The 26,038-nt window shown below is 41.1% G+C and overlaps 1 protein-coding gene across 1 annotated transcript in view; it reads left to right on the forward strand.

The window, feature by feature from the left end:
* Nucleotides 1-26,038, forward strand: part of LAMA3 (laminin subunit alpha 3) — a 173,899-nt gene that overhangs the window by 60,011 nt on the left and 87,850 nt on the right. Inside the window, exons 26-36 of the mRNA XM_070747653.1 lie at nt 1,693-1,784; nt 3,268-3,439; nt 4,788-4,914; nt 5,008-5,147; nt 9,335-9,450; nt 9,625-9,836; nt 10,667-10,871; nt 13,370-13,514; nt 18,823-18,963; nt 22,348-22,512; nt 23,485-23,586. Of these exons, the coding sequence (XP_070603754.1) occupies nt 1,693-1,784; nt 3,268-3,439; nt 4,788-4,914; nt 5,008-5,147; nt 9,335-9,450; nt 9,625-9,836; nt 10,667-10,871; nt 13,370-13,514; nt 18,823-18,963; nt 22,348-22,512; nt 23,485-23,586 (1,617 nt within the window). The remainder of the gene's footprint in view (nt 1-1,692; nt 1,785-3,267; nt 3,440-4,787; nt 4,915-5,007; nt 5,148-9,334; nt 9,451-9,624; nt 9,837-10,666; nt 10,872-13,369; nt 13,515-18,822; nt 18,964-22,347; nt 22,513-23,484; nt 23,587-26,038) is intronic.

A 26,038-nucleotide genomic window follows, 5' to 3' on the forward strand; every position in this document is an offset into this window, starting at 1 on the left:
CAAGACGTCATACTTTATAGCTGTGTTGTTTAGCAATGGGGTTGCTGGTCCTAGTCACTATCATTAACTGAGCACTTCTGATATATAGGTATATGATTGTGTACTATGTGTTTTTATGAATGCAGAAAGCAACTCAAGAGGAGCTAGTTTGCAACAGTGGTGAATATCTGTAGCTCAGGTGTAGGATGAGGGTGAAAGTTCATCCTCCAAGGTGGTAGGTTGGTTTCCAAACATTTCATCATCAGGCGAGGTAACATCTTCCTTATCAAAGGTCTTCTGTTTATAAGAGCTTCAGGTACAGGTGTATCAAGTGAGGTACTTGTGATGGGTTTTGAGATGGATCAGTGAGTCTTGTGATAAGGAATTTACATCAGGTCAGTTAGTTAGTTTCAGATTCTCCCTTGACCATTTAATTTACTGGGTAGCTTTGGGTCAGTTCTCTCTTTCAGCTTACCTAGAGCAGTGTTTTTCAACCAGTGTGCCGTGGCACACTAGTGTGCCGCAAGACATGGTCAGGTGTGCCGCGAAGAAGGAAGCTCAGGTTCCGGTCTCGCAACTTTTTGCTGAGAGAGAGAGTGAGAGAGAGAGAAAGAAAGAGAGAGAGAAAGAGAGAGAAAGAAAGCAAGAGAGAGAGAGAGAAAGAAAGAAAGAGAGAGAGAGAGAGAAAAGGAGAGGAAGAGAGAGAGAGAGAGTGAAATGAGCAAAAAGGGGAAGAAAAAAGAGAAATGAGAACATGATTGAGACAGAGAATGAGAGGAAAGAGAGAGAAGCAAAAGAGAGAGAGAAGTGACTTTTGATTTAAAGCATATGATAAAAAGCACCCAAAGAATAAGAGAGAGAAAACCCCCAGCCCTCACCTGTTTTTGGAAATGGTTCAAGAGTGTGTACACACACACACACACACACAAGGGTGGGGAGGAGACGGATGGAAAAAGAGAGGAGAGTGTTTTAGGGTGTCATTTTGTGTCATTTTGGTTGGTGGTGTGCCCCAGGATTTTGTAAATGTAAAAAATGTGTCGCGGCTCAGAAAAGGTTGAAAATCACTGACCTAGAGGAAATCCCCACCTGAGCCACCTTTTCCTGAAGAAGGTCAAGCTGTAAATGTATGGTTTTTCAGGAACTACACAGTATACCAGATAAAACAATCAGTTCTCTATTTGAAAGGTTCAAATATGGTAGTTTTTATTCTAAGGTCTTTACTGCCACCTTTTGGCATATGAAGATTTAATCTTTCTGTGTCTTCCTTCTCCTTAATAAAAACAAATGAGCTGTTTAAGATTCTTCTTCTTCTTCTTGTGTCATATCCATCATCAGACATTGGCAATCATGTTGGCAATCCTATTTTTATCAACAGCCCCATGAAAAAGTGCTGCTGAGTTTAAGGCAATGGAGTGAGTAACTGTTGGCCAAGTTAATCCCATGTAATGAGCTCCTCTCTATGCATCAGGCTGCAGACATAGTACACTCACACATTCTTCAAAATACAAAAAATACTGTAGGGCAGAGCCTTAAGCCAACAAGTCCTGTGCTCACAAGTTTCAACAAATTGTGTTAGGTTTTTAGCTAGAAAGGTTTCTTATGTTTACTTTTTCTAGAAGCCTGAATAGAAGTTAAAATACTATGCAGGCCATATTTTCACATGCTCCCGTTAATAGGGAAAAAGTTAATAGACTCATTATCTTTCTTTCCTAGCATAAAATTTGCATTATTCCAATTGAGGATTTTTCTCTGGACTACGTGGAACCTCAAGTTTATTGCACTGCAACATATACCCACGGTTCAAGGTAAAATACTTCCTTCCCTTTTGCTTCCCACAGAAGTGAATTTTAAGACTTAGAAATGTTAATATTCTCAGTTTGCTTAGCACTTTGGAACTATTTACAATCCCCATCATGCATCATAGCTATCACTCTATTACTTCAACATAAGAAACCTTGATTGAAGTAATCAGATTTATTTGATCTGAAGACTTTCCAATGATGCTGATGCTTTCCTCTAGATAAATTATGTCCTTTTGTCTATCAAAGGATTCCTGTTCAAAGAATAATTTTGTTATTTGAGTCATCATATGGTAAACCCTTTGGTTGTGTCCTAAATGTTGACTGGACAGTTGAACTTGAGTTAATCCAATTTTCCTGATTCATACAACACACTGAACTGGTAACTACCTACCGTAGTTTTCGGGGTATAAGACACACGAGAGTATAAGACGCACCTAGATTTTAGAGGTGGAAAACAAGGAAAAAAGTATTCTGAACCAAATGGTGTAGTAATATTTAATAAAATACCAATGTAGCAGAATACTTTTTACAAACATGTATACTTTTTACAACCATACTCACTTTTTACAAACTTCAAACTTGACAGCTTTAAGACTTGTGGACTTCAACTCCCAGAAATTCCTCCTCCAGTCATGCTAGCTCAGGAATGGGAGTTTATTTATTTATTTTATTTATTTATTAAATTTGTATGCCGCCCCTCTCCATAGACTCGTTGAAGGCCACAAGTCTTAAACTTGCCAGCTTTAAGACTAGTGGACTTCAACTCCCAGAATTCCTCCTCCAATCATGCTAGATGGGATAATTAGAAGCCAAAAACACCCGGTCAAGTTTTCACCTGCTTTTTTGCAAAAATGGGATGGGCAAAGAGTCAGGAAAGCTTGCAGAAAACTCCTGGGTGCCATATTTTGCCCATTTTTTTCCACAAAAATGGGGGCATTTTTGTCTTCCCCCAGTCCCCAGGAGCTCTCTGCAAGCTTCCCAGACTCTTTGCCCATCCCATTTTTGCAAAATAAAGGGTGAAAAACAGCCCCCCCCCCAATTTTTTTTGCCATTCCCCAGCACCCAGGAGCTCTCTGCAGGACCTTCTGTTCATCCAATTTTTGTGAAAAATGGGCCCATTTTTTTTAAAAAAATGGGATGTAGGGGCTTGGCTTCGGAACAGCAAAAATTGCTGTATTTAGTGTATAAGACGCAATGACATTTTCACCCTCTTTTAGGGGGGAAAGGTACATCTTATACTCCAAAAAATATGGTATGTTATAAAAAAGAGTATAAACATTATTTTGAATATATAAAATGAATAAACATGGTTATTAATACATTATTAATTGGTGCTAGAGTAAATGTTTTGTGGTTTGATTGTTGTGGGAACAGAGTTACTGACTTCACAGTCTATATTTTGAGGTATATTTTATTATTTTCAATGAGTTTCCATTTTTGAATACCCCATATTTGACATTTATTTGGCATTCTTCTGTCTTTAAAGTGCCTCCTGTATACCATTGCAATATGAAAAGCCTCTTGAAACTGTAGTTTTGGATGCTCACAGGAACAGCGAAGTTTTAGAAGGGTCAAGATATGTGGTCTCCTGGGATTCATTGAGTTCTCCTTTGTCATCTCTTCACTCAGCTACTGGTGTGACTCTGTCTTCTGTACAGGTAATTTACCTTTTGCATTAAAACAGTAGTGGGTTCTAAAACCCATTGCTCCCAATTCACGTGCGCGCAGGTGCAGAAGCGTTCCAGGCGGATAGAATAGAGTAGAGTGGAGTGGAGTGGAGTGAAATGGAATGGAATGGAATGGAATAGAATAAAATAGAATAGAATAGAATTTTTTATTAGCCAAGTTGATTGGACACACAAGAAATTTGTCTTTGGTGCATATGCTTTCAGTTACCAGTTTCATGTTGATATTAAACAGGAGTGGAAAGAGTATTTAGACATGTGGTATGTCATAAAAAAAATCAATCGTAGGCTGGATGCTGATTGAGCCATAATAAGAGCAGGAGAAAAAGGCACCATGTTGAAATTTCAGGAGGTGGAAAAAAGGATTACAGTGTTCCCTCAATTTTCGCGGGGGATGCGTTCTGAGACTGCCCGCGAAAGTCGAATTTCCGCAAAGTAGAGATGCGGAAGTAAATACTCTATTTTTGGCTATGAACAGTATCACAAGCCTTCCCTTAACACTTTAAACCCCTAAATTGCAATTTTCCATTCCCTTAGCAACCATTTAGATTATTACTCACCATGTTTATTTATTAAAGTTTATTAAAAAAATATTTATTAAAGGCAGACGAAAGTTTGGCGATGACATGTGATGTCATCTGGTGGGAAAAACCATGGTATAGGGGAAAAAATCTGCAAAGTATTTTTTAATTAATATTTTTGAAAAACCGTGGTATAGACATTTCGCAAAGTTCGAACCCGCGAAAATCGAGGGAACACTGTATAATCTTCTGCCAATAATATTGCTTAATTTATAATAGAATTTTGCTATATATCAAATTTCTGAAAAATGTCAATCATATTTTGAGTAGCTAAAGGAAGACGTTTGACATAGAGCAAATAATGGAGTTTTACCAGCAATCTGAGAATACTCTATACTGGTGTTTTATAGGTTACTTTTATTTACAATATGAGCTTCTATAGGGTCTCCAACCTTGACAATTTTAAGCTTGGTGGACTTCAACTCCTAGAATTCTCCAGATAGCTGTTGTAGAGAACTGTAAAAAGAAGAGTAGTGAATTATTATTAGTATTTTTCCTTCATGAGCTGCAACTGCTTGAAGTCATTCACAGTTTCTAAAAATAGTTGAAATACCAAACAGTTAAAATATCACACTGTTCATTATTTTATTTTCCTGAGAAAGAGAGGATTTAAACAAAAGTGGGTCAAAAAGTTTTTTAAATTAAAATTATCAAATGTCTTTCACTTCATTTTAGTATTAAATCAAGAAAGCATTAGTGTGCAAACATAATGCTCAATTTTCACATATTTATGTTGGCAGAACCAAATTACCCTGAATGGGAGAGTCCCTCATATAGGCCAATATGTGTTTATCATACATTTTTACCAGCCAGAAAACCCAACATTTCCAGTGCAGGTATTAGTGGATGGAGGACAACTGTGGTCAGGTAACCTAGACTTAACAGTTTTTTAGATTTTTTTCCAGATATTTGAGTTTTCATAGATTAAATGTGTCCTCATCCTACTTCTAACTGTTCTAGGTACTTACAACGCTTCATTTTGTCCACATATTTCCGGATGTCGAAGTCTGGTAATGTCTGAAAATCATATTGAATTTGATATCCTTAAACATGACATCTCGGTCACTATGAAAATTCCTAATGGAAGAACAATGGTATTGGTAAGTTAAAAAACGTCTTAATTTTTAATTGAGATAGAGACTATCCAATTACATTTGCTTATGCTCTGGTAAGCTAAAGCTTCGACTGGCCTTCCATATCTTGCCAAATGTGTAAAACCGGAATTAAGTGTTCCAAGCCATGACGGACAGTAACTGTGATAGCTGCAAATCACAGCATAACGGGGAAAGCTCCTGTCCACCTAGCAGTTTGAAAGCATACAGATAATTAGGTACCACTTCATTGGGATAGCAACAGCATTCTGTGCATCTTTGGCGTATAGCCATACTAGCTTCGCTAAAAAACAGAGATGAGCACTTTTCCCTAGAATCGGACACAACTGGACAGGAGAAGCTTTTATATTTACCTTTATACATCAGAGAGGTCTTTTTTTCATTTCCTGTTGAAATTCTATACAGTAATACCTCATGATACGAACTTAATTGGTGCAAGGAGGAGGTTCGTATGACGAAAGGTTCATAAGACGAAACATTGTTTCCCATAGGAAACAATGTAAAGTCAATTAATCCGTGCAACCAAAAACCCCCCGCAAAAAAACAGCTTTCGGCGACTACTGGGAAGCCGCGCGGCTGTTTTAAAAGGTGACAGCCGGCCTGGGGGGCTTCCCAGCACCCCCCCGAACCCAGGTTCGGGGTTCGGGGGGTCCTGGGAAGCCCCCCAGGCTGGCTGCGACATTTTAAAACAGCCGCGCGGCTTCCCAGCTGTCTCCTGAAGCCGAACGCGGAAGTTCGGCTTTGGCGTTCGGCTTCAGGAGACAGCTGGGAAGCGGCGCGGCTGTTTTAAAAGGTGACAGCCGGGCTGGGGGGCTTCCCAGCAACCTCCCGAACCGAACCCGGGGTTCAGAAAAATTTTGCCTCTTCTTACGAACTTTGTTCGAGTTACGAACCGGCGTTCGGGAGGCTTCTGGGAAGCCCCGCCGCCCGGCTGTCACCTTTTAAAACAGCCGCGCGGCTTCCCAGCAGTCTCCGAACGCCGGTTCGTAACTCGAAAAAAGTTCGTAAGAAGAGGCAAATTTTTTCTGAACCCCGGGTTCGTATCACGAGTTGTTCGTAAGACGAGGGGTTCGTATCTTGAGGTACCACTGTATATTCTTTCAGTGACCCTGCTCAGAATAACTCTACTTCTGTGCAGACACTTCTTGTTTGTTTATTTTATTTATTTTATTTATTTTATTTATTCTTTGTCCAATATACAATACATATGGAAGAGAATAGACATTAAGTAATATATATAAAGATAGAAAGTAAAAAAGAAGAGAAGTAGATGGGAGGGAGAGAATATATATATGATATAAGAGATAAGGAGAGAATATATAAGTATTTATTTTATTTATTTATTAATCAGATTTGTATGCCGCCCCTCTCCGCAGACTCGGGGCGGCTCACAGCAATCGCCATACAATGTAAACAAATCCAATATTTAAATTAATTTTAAAACACCACAAGTTAAAACCAATCATACACACTAGCATACCATATATAAATTTTATAAGCCTAGGGGGGAAGGAACATGTCAATTCCCCCATGCCTGACGACAGAGGTGGGTTTTAAGGAGCTTACGAAAGGCTAGGAGGGTGGGGGCAACTCTGATATCTGGGGGGAGTTGATTCCAAAGGGTCGGGGCCGCCACAGAGAAGGCTCTTCCCCTGGGTCCCGCCAAACGACATTGTTTAGTTGACGGGACCCGGAGAAGGCCAACTCTGTGGGACCTAACTGGTCGCTGGGATTCGTGCGGCAGAAGGCGGTCCCGGAGATATTCTGGTCCGGTGCCATGAAGGGCTTTATAGGTCATAACCAACACTTTGAATTGTGACCGGAAACTGATCGGCAACCAATGCAGACTGCGGAGTGTTGGTGTGACATGGGCATATTTAGGAAAGCCCATGATTGCTCTCGCAGCTGCATTCTGCACGATCTGAAGTTTCCGAACACTTTTCAAAGGTAGCCCCATGTAGAGAGCATTACAGTAGTCGAGCCTCGAGGTGATGAGGGCATGAGTGACTGTGAGCAGTGACTCCCGGTCCAAATATGGCCGCAACTGGTGCACCAGGCGAACCTGGGCAAACGCCCCCCTCGCCACAGCTGAAAGATGTTTCTCTAATGTGAGCTGTGGATCGAGGAGGACGCCCAAGTTGCGAACCCTCTCTGAGGGGGTTAGTGACTCCCCCCCAGGGTGATGGACGGACAGATGGAATTGTCCTTGGGAGGCAAAACCCACAGCCACTCCGTCTTATCCGGGTTGAGTTTGAGTCTGTTGACACCCATCCAGATCCCAACAGCCTCCAGGCACCGGCACATCACTTCCACTGCTTCGCCGACTGGACACGGGGTGGAGATGTAAAGCTGGGTATCATCTGCATACTGATGATACCTCACCCCATGCCCTTGGATGATCTCACCCAGCGGTTTCATGTAGATATTAAATAGTAGGGGGGAGAGGACCGACCCCTGAGGCACCCCACAAGGGAGTAACCTAGAGGTCGACCTCTGACCCCCCACTAACACCGACTGCGACCGACCAGAGAGGTAGGAAGAGAACCACTGAAGGACAGTGCCTCCCACTCCCAACCCCTCCAGCCGGTGCAGAAGGATACCATGGTCGATGGTATCGAAAGCCGCTGAGAGGTCAAGAAGCACCAGGACAGAGGATAAACCCCTGTCCCGGGCCCGCCAGAGATCATCCATCAGCGCGACCAAAGCAGTTTCCGTGCTGTAGTCGGGCCTGAATCCTGACTGCTGAGGACCTAGATAATCGGCTTCTTCCAAGGACCGCTGGAGTTGGAGCGCCACCACCTTCTCAACAACCTTCCCCATAAAGGGAAGGTTGGAGACTGGTCGATAGTTGTTGAGAATGGCTGGGTCCAGGGAGGGGCGCACAAGTGCCTCCTTGTAGGGATCCGGGAAGGACCCCCTCCCCAAAGAAGCGTTGACAATCTCCTGGACCCAGCTCCGTGTCACCTCCCTGCTGGCCGAAACCAGCCAGGAGGGACACGGATCCAGTAAACAGGTGGCGGAACTCACAGCTCCAATGGCCTTGTCCGCTTCATCAAGTATATATGAGAGAGATATATATATATATATATAGATAGATAGATAGATAGATAGATAGATAGATAGATAGATAAGGAGAGAATATATATGATATATGGGATAAGGAAAGACAATTGGACAGGGGACGATAGGCACATCAGTGCACTTATATACGCCCCTTACTGGCCTCTTAGGAACCTGGAGAGGTCAATCGTGGAGAGTCTAAGGGAGAAATGTTGGGGGTTGGGAGTTGACACTATTGAGTCTGGTAATGAGTTCCACGCTTCGACAACTCGATTGTTAAAGTCATATTTTTTTACAGTCAAGTTTGGAGCGGTTAATATTAAGTTTGAATCTGTTGTGTGCTCTTGTGTTGTTGCGGTTGAAGCTGAAGTAGTCGTTGACTGGAAGGACGTTGCAGCATATGATCTTGTGGGCAATACTTAAATCGTGTTTTAGGCGCCGCAGTTCTAAGCTTTCAAGATCCATTAGTCTATTTTCGTAGGGTATTCTGTTTCGAGTGGAGGAGTGAAGGGCTCTTCTGGTGAAATATCTTTGGACGTTTTCGAGAGTGTTGATGTCTGAGATGTGGTGTGGGTTCCAGACTTGTGCTGTAATTCATCCTCTTTGACATTGATTTTTTTTCATTACTTTCACAAAAAAAACTTGAAATCACTAATTGACTTCGTACCACCCCAAAGATACCACCCTGGTAAAATATGCTCACTGCATTCTTAGTTTCTAAAGTGACCATTGCTTCGTTTGTTGGAACACAATTTTCTTTGAGCAGAAATTATTACTGTTCGTAGAAGAGAGGGAAGCAATTTCATTCCCCTTTCAAAGATTTGCTCTGGGGCAGAGCTTTCTTAATACTGGGGGGAAGACAGGGGACCTAGGAAGCTGTATGAATTAGAGAGAGACTAAGGCAAGCCTCATTTAGGAATGGACATTTTTCTCCATTCATAATTATATGACTATTTAATATAATTATGTAAACATTTGAAATTGTTTTAAATAAATGAATATTAAATAAGTATTTTAAGTTGTGCACAACTTTAGAGTGCATGGAAACTATCTGGAAACTGTGCATCAATGCTTTAACTTTCTAAAATATGCAATTTAATTTTATCATTTTAAAGGACCATATCCTGGTTATTCCAGCACATAACTACAGCTACACACTTCTTCATCAAGACACTGTGGTTCGTTCAACAGATTTCATCCGCCAGTGTGGTGGAAACAGTTTTCACGTTGTGTAAGTCACCAAATGTATATAAAAAGAAAGATGGATTATGGATTATGTTAAAAGATGGATTATGGATTATTTATACTAAAGAAACACATATTATAGAAATATAAATGAAAGTGAGCATAGCCTTTTTAATAGTGGAACTCATCCGTGTTCTCCTTCTATCCTTCTGTTTAACAGTCCTGGCAATTCCTCAGAATTTTGTCAAAATTCAGCTCGATCACTTGTGGCTGCTTTTAATGACGGGGCACTGCCATGCAATTGTCATAGAAAGGGTGCCACCAGTGCTACTTGCAACCCTGATGGGGGACAGTGTAACTGTAGACCTCACGTCATTGGTCGCCAGTGTACCAGGTGTCAGACAGGTTACTATGGATTTCCATTCTGCAAACGTAAGTCACCATTCCAAATGGGAGAGGCTACCCACTTTTTGGAACATTGCCCACGTTTTGGCCTCCAGGAAGGACGTCTTCGCGACGTCAAAGCTCCGCCCATGGAATTCCCTATTGGGATTCCCCACCTTCTTTCCAGCCTCCAGATCGGCCGAAAACGCTGCTGCTGATTGCAAAAATGGTGCTCCGCCGGGCGGCACCACCCGGCTGTAACCTTCTGAAACATCCAGGTGCTTCTCGGTGGCCTCCAGAACCCGAACCTGAACTTCCGGGTTCGGCGTTCAAGAGAACGCCGAGAGGCCCCCCGGCTGTTTCAGAAGGTGACAGCTAGGCGGCGGCGCTTCTCAGGAGCTTCCCGAACCCGAACCCTAAAAATTCGGATTCGGGTTCAGGAGAACGCCGAGAAGCCCCCCGGCTGTTTTAAAAGGTGACAGCCAGGCGGTGGCGCCCAGCGCAGCGCCATTTTGTGATCTGCGGTGGGTTCATAAGCCAAAAAAGTTCGTAAGAAGAGGCAAAAAATTTCCAAACCCCAGGTTCGTATCACGAGGGGTTCATATCACGAGGGGTTCGTATCACGAGGTACCACTGTATATTATTTCTTGCTCAATTATATTAAGCAGATTTTGCAGTTATTTACATAACATTGTAGGAGAAGCCATGTGTTTGATAAAAATGACTACTTGATTGAGCATAGGTATGTCCGAATCAAATTTTTCAAATAATTTTGGAATGAGACAACATAAGTTCTAGTGGATTTTTCCTCCATCAAGAGCAATGTATGTAATTCAAATGTTCTTTGAATATGAAATAATTTGTATTCTTGTTTCCAGCTTGCAGCTGTGGAAGGCGTCTTTGTGATGATATTACTGGGAAATGTATTTGCCCCCCGCAAACTATTAAGCCTAGATGTGAAGTGTGTGTGAGGTTGCACTTTGGATACCATCCACTTACTGGCTGTGAAAAGTGTAATTGCTCAAGCAAAGGAGTTATCAGTGCTAGGAACTCTGAATGTAATAAAATTGATGGGCAATGCAGGTATGTAACTATTTCTATGATGGAATTATTTTTGTTTGTTTGTTTTGTTAGATGCTATAGCTAAATTTTAGACTGAGAATTCACTAATTACCCTTATTCTCAGTCCAAAACCTTCAAGTGATTTTTGAGAGTGGTTTACCAGGGATATTATTCCAGAAAGTTAATTCTTGAGCTATTCTGCATGAAACACAGACATTTCTGATTTTAAAGACTGTAGCTTATTGACTAGCCAAGCAGCCAATAATAAAGCGACTAAGGCAGATTGTTCAGCAGCAGACATATTTTACTTCCCAGAGATAGTATCATATTGGTTACTGTTCTGCCCTATAATGAAAAGAGTAACATTGGTACAGCAATGTTTACAGGCTGTTTCATTAGGGAGATGATTAATAAATTGTGTGAATGGTATGCATTTCTTTTTATTGTATTTGTAGTTTTATTTATTTATTTACTTACTTACTTACTTACTTACTTACTTACTTACTTACTTACTTACTTACTTATTTATTAGATTTGTATGCCGCCCCTCTCTGTAGTATATTATTGTAAGCCGCCCTGAGTCCTTCACGATTGAGCAGCATAGAAGTCAAATTAACTAAATAACTAAATAACTACTGGTAAATAACTAAATAACTAAATAAATACTGATTTTATCTTTCATCTATGCATCTATGTATTTGTCTAGATCACTGATGGTAAACCTATGGCAGGGTGCCACAGGTGGCACGCAGAGCCATATTTGTTGGCACGTGAGCCTTTGCTCTAGCTCAGCTCCAACATGCATGTGTGATTTTTGGCTCACACAGAGCTCTGGGAGGGTGTTTTTTGTTTCCAGAGAGCATCAGGGGGATGGGAGAGGGCATTTTTACCCTCCCCCAGCTCCAGGAAAGCCTTTGGAGCCTGGAAAAACACGGGCCTACTGGGCCCACCAGAAGTTGGGAAACAGGCTGTTTCTGGCCTCAAGAGGGCCTCCAGGGGGTGGGGAGAAGCTGTTTTTGCCCTCTCCAGGCATTGAATTATGGGTGTGGGCACTCGCGCATACATGATAGTGTACGCACATGCTCTTTCGGCACCTGACGGAAAAAAGGTTCGCCATCACTGGTCTAGACAGACCTTCTAGCTCAATGTTTCTCAGCCTTAGTAACTTTAACATGTCTGGACTTCAACGCTTGGAATCCCCCACATGCTGGCTAGGAAATTCTGGAAGCTGTCATCCAGATATCTTAAACTAGCCAAGACTGAGAAACATTGCATTACCTATATTCTTCTACTGACAAAATATCTGTGCTTTAGCATATGCCATAATCCTGTATAAAGAGAACTGGATGGCTTTTATCCTAAAACTGAGAATGTTCCACCTTTTTATACAAAGCTGGTCCATGATAACCCAGTTTCTTTAGATAGCTGAAAAAGAATAGTTTATTCTGTACTAACTAGTAATTATTCATAATTATAGGAAAACGTCTCTGACAAGGTTTTGTTTTAAAGTGAACAATTTGTTTGTTGAACAACAAATCGCTTATTTCAGTACTGTAGGTACCAAGCTGAGCTAGAAAGGCCATGGATGCAATTCTTCCATGTAATTATGCAAATTAAACCATAAATGATTCGGTATGGGGGCAATGTATTTCATTGGATATAGCATAGTGTTACATATTTAATTGTTAGGGCCAATCTATAAGATGGGGGGGGGGCAGCATTATAAACGTTATGAGTGATTTGTGAACATTCTGTTTTGAGAGTTACTGCTGTGGAATTTATTTTAAATTACCCTTGGTTTCCAGAGCCCTTCTAGTATTCTTGATCATTCTGATTGTTTTATGGCTAAGATGGCAATTGATTTTCTCTGAGACAATGTATTTGGAAAGGAGGTGGTGTACTCATCTATTGTAATGTCATTTTCCAGCCTACCTAATTTTGTAGTATCTAATTCAGTGTTCATCTTTATGTTCCTAAGTTACAATATTTTATTTTCATTGCACCGAAACTTACCATCCAGTATACCTTTATGCTTCTCACTTTCAAATGATTTAGAAGAGTGTTAGGGAAAGTTGGTTCTTCTATGACTTGTGGACTTCAACTCCCAGAATTCCTGAGCTAATCATGCTAGCTCAGGAATTCTGGGAGTTGAAGTCCACAGGTCATAGAAGAGCCACCTTTGCCTAACACTGATTTAGAATGTTTCCATTTAACTCTTGATATGATAAATCAGAGATCTCTAGCATCATATCTGTTTTTGGTCTTTGGCATAGAAAGTAAAAGAAAATTTGCTAGCCACTGGAAAAGAAATGCAAAATGTCATGCTTAGCAAGGTAATAGTTTTAAGGAATGAAGATCCACTCAGCATCTGGGGCAGGTTTATTTTTATAGTCTTAATTCTAACTACATCTACTACTTTATCACATAAAATTAATTTTATATGCCAATCTGATCTCCTAGGGAAAAAACCACCCACCCTTTTTAGAACTGACTTTTGGGCTTTGTTTTTGTTGTTCAAGATGTCGCTCAGGAATAACAGGGCGGCAGTGTGACCATTGTGCTCCTGGTTCTTATGGTTTTCCCAATTGCAAACCTTGTAAATGTAACAGAGGAGGAACAGTACCAGACATCTGCAATCCACAAACAGGAGTTTGCTTCTGTAAGGTCAGATGCTTTGACATTTCAAAGTTTGTGTGATTATTTATATGTCCTTTCTTATTCAACTGTAAATAATTCTCATTCTCATAATTACTTTAAATATATATACAGTGTTCCCTCGATTTTCGCGGGTTCGAACTTCGCGAATAGCCTATACCACGGTTTTTCAAAAAAATATTAATTAAAAAAATATTTTGTGGTTTTTTTCCCTATACCACTGTTTTTCCCGCCTGATGATGTCATATGTCATCGCCAAACTAATAATTTTTGCAAATAAATAACAAAAAATAATAATTATTGTTAATAAATAATTATGTCTATAAATATCAGGATCACTAAGTGTCTTATTCAATGGTGAGTACCAGTAATAATGGTGAGTAAATGGTTGTTAAGGGAATGGGAAATGGTAATTTAGGGGTTTAAAGTGTTAAGGAATGGCTTGTGATACTGTCCATAGCCAAAAATGGTGTATCCACTTCGCGGAAATTAGACTTTCGCGGGCGGTCTCGGAACGCATCCCCCGTGGAAATCGAGGGAACACTGTATACCTAGATATATACGTCTCTGGAAGTTTTAGTACCTTAGATTGTATAGATCTTTAATTGGGTGGTAACACACATGAGAAAAGGGGCGTTGGTATACTGTGATACATCCTTTCTCAAATGGGGGGAGCCAGCCTCCAAGAATGAGTTAAGATCACCATGACCATTTAGGACTGAATCAAAGGTTATAAAAGTCGTAGTATTTCCTGTCCTCTTTCTCTTTTGATTCAGTCCGCTATCAAACAGGACGTGAGCTTTCCTCAGCTCTTAGAAACGAGATTAGATTCCTTTGGTTTATTTTACCTAATTCTGAAGTAACACCACCACCACCCCCAAAAAAAAGGGAAAGAAGAAGGAAGGAACAGAAGTGCATGGATGACACATGCCTCCAGCCAAGGATATGGTCTAAATGGGAGGGTTAAAATACGGCTGCGTGAAAGACCGGCTGACCCGGGAGGGTCCTGAGGGCCGGCCCATCCCCCACAGAAACTCCAGTGTAGCTGGACCAGGTGGAGATAAACTCAGGGTGGATAGTTGGAGCTAGGGTTGGGGGGGGGGGGAAGCTGCCTTGATTAGTTCCTTGTTGATTCTTATCCTGGTTGCCACTGGAGTATGTTACCGGGCAGTACTTCCAAAGCATTAAATGAGCCAGAGATGGACTCTCCCATATGGGGTAGCATAGGGAGTATTATGGATCAACAAACCCCTCAACCCACTAATTAACTGAGGGTAAGCACCGCCACTAGGGGCGTCTCCATCACCAAGAGAACACCGTCACTAAGTGAGACCTTTCATAGGCGCAGCCCTCTTGGGTCCAGATTTACCGTTGGGAACTCTAATCGAAGGCGTGATCGCCACTAAGTGAATTGCAGTCAATAAAGGTATCACCATCACTAAATGAGGCAGTTTCAGAGGCTAGCTCCTCCCATCTTGGAGAATTTATTTATTTATTTATTTTGTCCAATACACAATGAGAGTTTTAGTGGGTATATATATATACATACATACATACACACAGAGAGAGAGAGAGAGAGAGAGTAAAATACATGATGAGGGTTATAGAGGAGATACTCATAGTAAAATATATCTAAGAAAGAATAGAAAAGAAGGTATAGTAATAGAACATATCAATGAAAGAATAGAAGAAGAGATATAGGAATAGAAGAAAGGAATAGGAGATATAGGAGAGCAATAGGACAGGGGACAGAAAGCACTCTAGTGCACTTGTACTCGCCCCTTACTGACCTCTTAGGAATCTGGATAGGTCAACCATAGATAATCTAAGGGTAAAGTGTTGGGGGTTTGGGGATGACACTGTGGAGTCCGGTAATGAGTTCCACGCTTCGACAACTCAGTTACTGAAGTCATATTTTTTACAGTCAAGTTTGGAGCGGTTAATATTAAGTTTAAATCTTGTGTTGTTGTGGTTGAAGCTGAAGTAGTCGCCGACAGGCAGGACGTTACAACATATGATCTTGTGGGCAATACTTAGATAATATTTAAGGCGTCTTAGTTCTAGGCTTTCTACGCCCAGGATTGAAAGTCTAGTCTCGTAGGGTATTCTGTTTCGAGTGGAGGAGTGAAGGGCTCTTCTGGTGAAGTATCTTTGGACATTTTCAAGGGTGTTATTGTCTGAGATGCGATATGGGTTCCAAACAGATGAGCTGTATTCGAGGATGGGTCTGGCGAAAGTTTTGTAAGGTCTGGTAAGCAGTGTGAGATTGCCAGAGCAGAAGCTATGGTTGATTTTTGAGCACAGATTGCATCTCAGTTCTTTGACTGCCTTGAATAGGAATGTAGAAGAACTATTAAGAAAAGGTTGGATGCGTTTATTTATAAATTCCCTGTTATTGTAAACAAAATATTGCTAGAAAATCCTCTAGAGCAGTGATGGCGAACCTATGGCATGGGTACCACAGGTGGCACGCAGAGCCATATCTGCTGGCACACAAGCTGTTGCTCTAGCTCAGCTCCAACATGCATGTGTGTGCTGTCCAGCTGATTTATGGCTGATTTTCTAGAGAGCTTCCAGGGGGATGGGGGAGGGTGTTTTTACCCTTCCATGGCTCCAGGAAGCCTTTGAAGCTTGGGGAAGGCAAAACATGATTTATTTTATTTTATTTATTTTAATAATGAGATTGGTATGCCGCCCCTCTCCGTAGACTCGGGGCGGCTAACAACAGTAAAAAGACAATATGAACAAATCTAATACTAAAAGTAATGTAAAAAACCTCAATTTAAGAAACCAATCATACATACAGACATACCATGCATAAATTTTATAAGCCTAGGGGGAAGGGGATATCTCAGTTCCCCCATGCCTGACGACAGAGGTGGGTTTTAAGGAGCTTACGAAAGGCAAGGAGGGTGGGGACAACTCTGATATCTGGGGGGAGTTGGTTCCAGAGGGTCGGGGCTGCCACAGAGAAGGCTCTTCCCCTGGGTCCCGCCAAACAACATTGTTTAGTCGACAGGACCCGGAGAAGGCCAACTCTGTGGAACCTAACTGGTCGCTGGGATTCGTGCGGCAGAAGGCGGTCCCGGAGATCCTACTGGGCCCACCAGAAGTTAGGAAATAGGCCATTTCCAGTCTACAGAGGGCCTCTGGGGAGTGGGGGAAGCTCTTTTGCCCTCCCCAGGCATTGAATTATGGGTGTGGGCACTCACACATATACTATAGTACGTGCCCATGCTCTTTTGGCACCCGAGGAAAAAAAAGGTTTGCCATCACTGTTCTAGAGTTATTCATCAGGTGATATATACTGCTCAAAAAAATAAAGGGAACACTCAAATAACACATGTTAGATCTGAATGAATGAAATATTCTCATTGAATAGTTTGTTCTATACAAAGTTGAATGTGCACAACAGCATGTAAAATTAATTGTCAATCAGCGTTGCTTCCTAAGTGGACAGTTTGATTTTACAGAACTTTGATTTACTTGGAGTTATATTGTGTTGTTTAAGTGTTCCTTTATTTTTTTTTGAGCAGTGTATTTCTGCTTTTCCAGCAGTGCATGCATCTTGCCCAACCTATTTTGTCAATGGAATAAATGGAAATATGTTGCAACGTTCACTCTAAATACCTATTTCATTGGTAGAACCAATACCGAGGGCCTATTGAGTGTGGAATTATGTTTGTGGGAACCAGCCAATAAGCATTATTTAATTGTGATCCCACATTTTAATAACACTTCTGGAATATACAAGAAGTGTTACACAAGAACAAGGGGACACAATCTGAAGTTAGTTGGGGGAAAGATCAAAAGCAACATGAGAAAATATTATTTTACTGAAAGAGTAGTAGATCCTTGGAACAAACTTCCAGCAGACGTGGTAGATAAATCCACAGTAACTGAATTTAAACATGCCTGGGATAAACATATATCCATCCTAAGATAAAATACAGAAAATAGTATAAGGGCAGACTAGATGGACCATGAGGTCTTTTTCTACCGTCAGACTTATGTGTTTTTATGTTTCTATATTATTTGTTTACTTGATGCATTAAGTATTGTCAAAATATCATAGCATTTTGAGATAGACTTCCCAAGAGTTATAGTGAATAGTGCTTAATCTGAAGTTAGGAATAGGATTAGTGATTGGGTATCAGTCAGCATCATATTTATTCCTCCTTATCGGCATACCCTGTCCACTTGTTTTAAATCAAAAATGCAGCATCGATTTTCTTTTCTGCTGACCAAATTCTTAATCTGTGTATAACACCAAGGAATTTATTTTCCATTCAGATTCGTGTAACTGTTGCAATACGATTATAATTTTTTTACTGTTTTTAATTACTGTTGTTAGCCGCCCCGAGTCTACGGAGAGGGGCGGCATACAAATCCAATAAATAAATAAATAAATAAATAAAATAAAGCAAAAAACTGAAGTGCCCAATTGACACAATTACTGTGTGGCATTATTAACACTCTATGTTGCGTTTATTGAACATGTCAGGGGGGCAGGATTCTTCACAACATTCTTTATAGCCTACATTTTTACTAGGAATGCAGGAAGGTTTCGGCTTTTTAAAATTTTCTCATTAATTGAATGACCTGTCCTTTTTGAACTAAAGGTAGAAGGAGAATGTAATTAACGACTTTCATAATTTTTCAGAATTCTTAGTTCAAGCAGCATTTGAGAGTGTATCTATATGTCTCTTGAGAAATATATTAGTGAAAGAAGGGCCTATTTACATGCAAATGTGTATTTTAAAATAATAGGACAATATGTAGGATAATATGGATATTATATAATAATAATAGGATAATATGTAAGATTCTCTCATTGATCTATTTTACTTTGAGTGTATCCTCTATAACCTTCATTGTGTATTATTGTGTATTGGACAAAATAAATAAATATAAATAAATAAATAATATGGAAACAGAAAAGAATAGAAGCGTTCATTCTGATCAGAATAGATTTTTGCTTTCTTATGATTTGATCAAAAATATTGGGGGCATTCAATTTGACTCATTTAGGTCACATAGCAATAACATTTGTGTCAGCAGACTTCAAAGATGTCTGTGTGGAAGGCCCCTTATTTAAACTGACAGCTGCATAATGGTTGTGGCCATGGCTGTTGCATACTAAAGAGACTTTAAAAATTTCCTTGCGAGGGTTATAATTTTAGTATCATCTGTGCTTTTGAATATTGAAAGAACATGGAGAAACTACTGTATCTTGAACATTTACAGCAATTTTTTTCTCTATTACTGCAAAGTTTTAAGTAGAAACATTTAATGGTTTATTCCAATTGACTTACAGGAGAATGTCGAAGGGTTGCAATGTGACATGTGCCGTTTAGGATCATTTTATCTGGATCCTGCTAATCCCAAAGGTTGTACCACTTGCTTTTGTTTTGGAGCCACCAATATTTGCCACAGTACAAATAAACATAGAGTCAAGGTATGCAATGCTTCATATATATTCCCCCTTTGGAGATCAAATAGATCAGATCAGTGGTGGGATTCAAAATTTTCTACTGCCGGTTCTGTGGGCATGGCTTGTTGGGTGTGGCGTGGTGGGCATGTCAGGGGAAGGAGCAGGAGCGCGCTCCTCTTACCTTGATACCAGTGTGCTGTGCGAGCATCACCATGTTTTCTCCGTCTGCTGTTCTGGTTTCATGCTAAGGCAACTAATAGTTGAAATAAAGGATTGCTAAATGCATATATTTGTAAAACACAACAACAACTTTATTCTCTTTCCTCTTCTTCCCCTCAATCATCTTTGCACGCAGCCCCTTCTTTTCTCATCTCTAGCATTAAAGTAACTTGAAAGTCATATAAAAACATTCCACAAGTCATTCTAAAATTTATGGGCTGATCAGTGTTAATCCAGAGTCATAAAAGCAGGCAATAAATTCACACAAAATATAGCTTACACGGAGCTGGTTAGAGAAGCCCCCATTTTGAAACGGCAAGATTGACGACTCAGCTTTCTCTTCCGCTCATAACTGGATATGAGGAAATTAATTAACCAGTTCCTCCCCTTCTAATATTTTTTCCCTAACACTTGTTCTCTTCTCCTCTGCAAGCATCTGAAGTAAGGGTTAACCCACCTGACATCTTCTTCGCTAGAACTGGGATGCATCTGCACGTCACCTGCCTCCTCCCTTCCTGTAAATCAGGCCCTCCTACCAATTCATAATCGCTTTCCCCTTCGGAATCCAAAAAATCTGCAGGCTGAATGAGAGTATACACAGCACATGCATGCATGCGTGTCCTTTGGAATGCTTTTTTTCCTTGCGCATGCACAGAAGCAAACTCTTATGAATGGACGCTCTCTCTCGTGTGCAATTTTGAAGATTTTTTGCTTCCTACACATGTGCGGAAGCAAAATATCACTGAAATCTCGCACGTGTGAATATATGCTTCTGCACATGCGCAGGAAGGGGGGGAAAGGAAAAGAATTCAGGAAAAATGATGGTGTGCATGATGGCCCAGGAAAGACAGTATTGGAGCCATCACGTGCAAATTTTGCAATCGGCCGGCTGCGACCAAAATGGCAGAATGACCCTACCGGTAGAAAGACACCACTGGGAAGGATACTGAAAAATCTCCACTTCTATCCCATTCTAGGGGGTCAGGATCAATCAGAGGTGGTATTTACTGGTTCTCTAAACCAGTGATTTTCAACCTTTTTTGAGCCGCGGCACATTTTTTACATTTACAAAATCCTGGGGCACACCACCACCAACCAAAATGACACAAAATGACACTTGAGCTCTTTAAGAAGATAGCCCTTCAGGAGGCCATATACAACATAGATAACATTGTGATGCATTGTGTATCACCCTCTGCGGGGGCCTCTTATAAAAAGAAAAAGATCAAATATCTATATACACCATCAGGATAGACATAACCAGCTGAGGCTTCATCTAGTGCTGGCAACATTTACCTCCAGTCCTGACCACGATTGGAAATCGGGACCATGGGGAGCAATAGCAGCTTCAACTACTCGCTGCGGCTACACAATGACAAGTGCGTGGCAGCCTGAGTAGAGACCTTCCTGGGTGTGGATGAGAGGCGGCCTGCTATTGGTTCATCGCTAGTGGTCGGGATGAATCCTAGAAGGTGATTGGTCAGTGAGAGTTCCCTGTGCCTCCACTCTCCCTGTCGCTGATAGCTGGAGGGATTGTGAGGGGAATGTTTATGTCCGGATGGAGGCAGCTGGAGGTGGGCCAGATAAATGGCCTACGCAGGCCGTATCCAGCACGCAGGCCGTAGTTTGGGGACCCAGGTTTAATTTCCCCACGGCACACCTGATCATGTCTCATGGCACACTGGTTGAAAAACACTGCTCTAAACTACTCAAAATTTCTGCTACCAGTTCTCCAAAAATGATCAGAAACTGCTGAATCCAACCTCTGGATTAGATAGTCAAATATCTGTTATTGGAGTTTTGCTTTGTATGTTAAAAGCAATGATTGATTGAAGCTGAAATGAGCACCAGAGCACTAATGGTAGAGAAGCCAGGGATTGAACTGGCTGCCCACCAGGAGGAGTTCCTATCAGTGCGGATTGGTGTGGCCCACCGATGATGCAATTTTGGTGTGGTGGCTCACATACTGTCTATGCCGCCATGTTTTGGGGGTACTTTTTGGCGATTTTTGCCTCTCTGAACATGTATGGGAAGTAAAATCCTCCCTCTGAGTGTGCACAGAAGTAATATTGTACTAGGTGATACACGCCAAATATCATTATGTGTACTGGTAGGAAAAGGTAAAAGTAACCCACCCCTACTGCACACAAATCAGTAGTGGCCTTCCAGATTCAAAATCTGCTCATTCTAAGAAAGAAATTTACAAGAGTCTTGCTTTTAACTTTCTTTCCTGTGGCTTTTTGCCATTACTGTCCCTTATACAGTCATTTCCATCCTGCTGAGTTTAAAGCTATTGGGTTTTTTTCTTTGAGCTTTCAGCAGGGTTTTGCAAAAAAAATTGCCTTGTTTGTTTGTCATGAGCAAAAGTGTTAATGTCTGTCACAGTTGCAATGTCCAAATTGTATTTCTTTTCCAGAGACCTATGTCTCTTGGGAAATTTTCCTTCAGAAAAGAAACTTCACTTGTAAATCGGGGCATTTGACTTGCCAGCATTTACTCGATGTTGCTGTACAGTAGTCCCTCGCTATACCGCGCTTCACCTACTGCGGCTTCACTTCATCGCGGGTTTCTGAGGAAGCCGATCGGCAGATTTAAACAGCCCGCCAAACTCAATCGGCAGGTTTTTCAAAACAAAATATATATCTAAAATTGCAAATACCATATTTAAATACTGTATCTAAAATAAATACTGTGTGGGAAGGGTTTATAAACACTTAAAACAATGAAAACTTACCAAACAATTACAATATAAATACTTAAATAAGTACTATCAGTCGATAAATTCCCCATCGCGGATTTCGCCTATCGCGGCCAGGTCTGGAACGTAACACCAGCGATAGGTGAGGGACTACTGTATAACTTGCAGAAGGAGTTCGTGAAATGTATCGATGTGACTGATTAGTATGTTCTGTGCCACTGTATTACGATACAACTTGTGTCTTGATGGGTGGACAATTTCCTTCTGTGATGTTGGAAGCAGATCTCCACAGGTAAATTTTATACAGCCAGTATTTTATAATGGCAGGAAAAACCTTTGTTTGTGGTTAGAATCAGGGAACCTTCTCATGCAAAGCCAGAGAAGAGTTTCTATCAAATACCACTCCATCTTGCAAATTAACTTTTGTGTTGTGGGAAAATTTTAGTTCAAAAGTGAAAACTTTTTGTGTCTCTCCTCTATTTTACTATTAGTTCACTGATATGAGAAGCTGGCATCTGGAAGCAGTGGGCAATGCCATGAGTATTCCTACAACTTTCAATCCTATTAGCAACAGTGTTGTTGCTGATGTCCAAGAATTGCCTCCCCTTCTGCACAATTTATATTGGGTGGCACCATCATCTTACTTGGGGAATAAGGTATATGATCTTTTCTGTAGTATCTGTCAATATTGTCCCATTATCAGCTCCAAATATTATTTTCTCTTTTTTTAATTTTATTTATAATAGCCAAATGCAGACTGGACTCCTATGTGGCAGGCAGTATAGCTTATGAATTTTAGCAGCTGGATTCATGCCATATGCTAAGTCAAAATCTAACAAATTATAGTATCACTCAGAACAAGTAAATTCAAGTTTCTAGCAAGTGACAATCTGGTACATAAATAAAAAGCTTTTTAGTAGCAAAAGTTTTTAAAAAATTTCTTTGATCTCTTTACCAATACAGTGGTACCTCATCTTACAAACGCCTCTTCTAACGAACTTTTCAAGATATGAACCCAGTGTTTAAGATTTTTTTGCCTCTTCTTCCAAACTATTTTCACCTTACGAACCCAAGCCGCTGCTAATGAGATCAAGGGGTTTCTTTTTTTCCCTTTTTTGAAGAAAGAAAAGGAAGGGGCCGCTTGCAGGGGGAAAGACTTTGGAGAGAACTGCAAAGGGTGTCTGTTGAAGAAAGAAAAGGGAGGGGCGGCTTGGAGGGGGAAAGACTTTGCAGAGAACAGCCACAGGCACTGAAAGGGTGTCTTTTGAAGAAAGAAAAGGGAGGGGCGCCCCCTTGCCTTTCTTCCTTCCCACTCACCCTTTCCCCTAGCCTTGCTTCTTCCACCCACCCCCTTTAGCTGCTCCTCCCTGCCCTCTGTTCGCCTCCTGTCTAAAGTTTGGGATTTTCCTGAAAGATTTGCACGCATTATTTGCTTTTACATTGATTCCTATGGGAAACATTGTTTTGTCTTACGAACTTTTCACCTTACGAACCTTGTCCTGGAACCAATTAAGTTCGTAAGACAAGGTATCACTGGATTGGAAAAGCAGTTGAATATATTGTGAAGACTAAATATTATCTTAAAGTATAAAAACCAATTTCTGTATTTCCTGTAATTTGTTATTTAGCTTTCTTCATATGGAGGATATTTCAGCTATCAGTTGAAATCCTTTGGTTTGCCTAGCGAAGGCATGGCTCTCCTGGAAAAAAGACCAGATGTACAGCTAACTGTAAGTTAAACAATGTATATAAACATGAATGCATCAGCTTAGCTTTAAGAAGTGTTTACCCTTTGCCACTCATTTTCTGTTTTTACATGATCCTTATTGCAGAGCCACAATGTGAGAAGTCTTTATTTGAATATGCCATTTTGATAACTCTACTACTGTAATTGATAAATTCTACTAATTGTCAGGAAAAGATCTTATTTTTTTTAAGGAGAACACGGCCTCATAATATATCTCATCAACCCATTATACTGGTAGTCTAACTCAGTGTTTCCCAAACTTGACAACTTGAAGATATCTGGACTTCAACTCCCAGAATTCCCCAGCCAGCAAATGTTGGCTGGGGAATTCTGGGAGGTGAAGTCCAGATATCTTCAAGTTGTCAAGGTTGGGAAACACTGTTCTTGGTCCTACTTCTTCTGGTTTCTTTGAGTACAGGTCTTGGCATATTAATACTCTTTGATGCCCCATTAATGAGCTTGATTATAAAACCCCTTTGGCCAGGGCTGGTATCTGATGGGTTCCTACAGGCTAGTTTATGCTGTACATGCTCCCTTCCTTATAGTGGCACTGCCTTCTATGGGGTTTTTAGCTGGGCTGTAAGAGATGCTGGACATCAAGTTTCCATGGAGACACTTATAAACTTAGTGTTTAATTTAATTTAATTTAATTTTTTGTAGTTCTATGCCATACAAAACCCGAAGGACTCTGGGGGGGCTTACAACAGGATATAGAGAATACATTTAAATATTGTTGCGTTGTTCCCTAAGTGCTGTTAAGACATTATCCAGTTATTTAAATGCATTGATTGATTAAGAACATAAGAACATAAGAAGAGCCATGCTGAATCAGGCCAAACCCGATCGAGTCCAGAATTCTGTGTCGCACAGCGGCCCACCAATTGCACATGGGGATCTTGAGCAGAAAGAGAAGGCAAGACCCTCCCTTTCCCCTGACCCCCAACAAATGGTACTCAGGGGAATCCTGCCTGCCTCAACCAACATAGAGGGGGCACATGGACATCTGTTTCAATAACCATCAATACACTTGGCATCCATGAATCTGTCTAATCTTGCCTTGAAGCTATCAAGACTCACAGCTGTCACGGCCTCTTCTGGAAATGAATTTCATAAACCAACGACCCTCGGTGTGAAATATTTCTCCTTATTTGTCCTCGCTTTATTACCTATGAGCTTTAGGGAGTGCCCCCTCGTCCTAGTATTGTGTGATAGAGAAAAGAATTTGTTCTCCTTTTGTGTGGTAGAGAAAAGATTTTTTCTCTATCCACCTTTTCTATCCCAAGCACGATTTTATACACTTCGATCAAGTCACCCCTTAAACGCCGTCTTTCATGGCTGAAGAGACCGAGCCGTTGCAACCTGACAGTCTTTACTTAACCTGGTCTTTCAAGTCTTCCATCAGTGCACCAGGGGTGGGTTCCGGCTTACCTCGCTGCCAGTTCGCTTCCTCATGTACTACATGGGAATGCTGCACACAGGAGTGTGCTCGGTGCGTGTGCATGTTTCACGGGCTCGTGTATGCATAGTACTAAAACCCCAGCTTCTGCGCATGCGCCGAAGCAAAAACCAAGAGGGGGCGTGTCCAGACAACCATTTCTGTTGGTTTGGCGAGTAGGGCGAAATTCCTGCTACCAGTTCTATAGAACCAGTTCGAACCGACAGGAACCCATCTCTGCAGTGCATCCATCATTGCTGTAACTGATTCTATCTATGTTGTCTTTTCTGTTTGCCTCTCTATTCCTCATGGAGCATTCTAATTTGATACATAGTGTTGTGGTTAGCTCTGGCCCAGCTCCTGCCCCAAGGACTGTGGATGTGGGGGAGACATCCACATGCTGCAGGCCTGGTTTGCCCCCGGTGGAATCTGAAGATGAAGGCTCCTCTGACCAAGAAGACATGAGTGACAGGGAGGAGGAGAGTGTGGCAGACAGCTCAGAAGGAAATCAATTATCTAGCTCCTCCTTGGATTCAGAACAAGAGTTAATGATACAGCCATGCATGCAGAGAGCGATGCATAGGCAACAACTACTGAGAGATTATTATCAAAGAAAATGAGGCCACCTATGGTTGGGTGGGGCTGTGGTAATTAGTGAGGCTGCTATAAATAGCAGCCTGTGGGTTTGGCCATTGTGGAGGATTATCTGATCAGTGTGTTTTATGACTGCTTTACTGACTGACTTGTTGCGTGCTGATTTTTCCCTGCTTTGAAACTAAAGCAGAGCAAAGTGTGTTTCACTTTGTGAAAGAAGGACTTTGAATTGCCTCCCAGCTGCAAGCTAAGTATCACAGGACTGATAAGGGACTTGTATAAATTACCAGTTTGTTTGGAGACGAGTGCTCTTTGCTATACCAAAAGAGGGCTTAGTTTAAGTGAATTTTCATTATAAAGAACATTGTTTTGAATTTTCAAACGTGTGTGTGTCTGAAATTTATAC

The sequence above is a fragment of the Erythrolamprus reginae genome, chromosome 3 (genome assembly GCF_031021105.1).
Source record: "Erythrolamprus reginae isolate rEryReg1 chromosome 3, rEryReg1.hap1, whole genome shotgun sequence".
Taxonomy (NCBI): domain Eukaryota; kingdom Metazoa; phylum Chordata; class Lepidosauria; order Squamata; family Dipsadidae; genus Erythrolamprus; species Erythrolamprus reginae.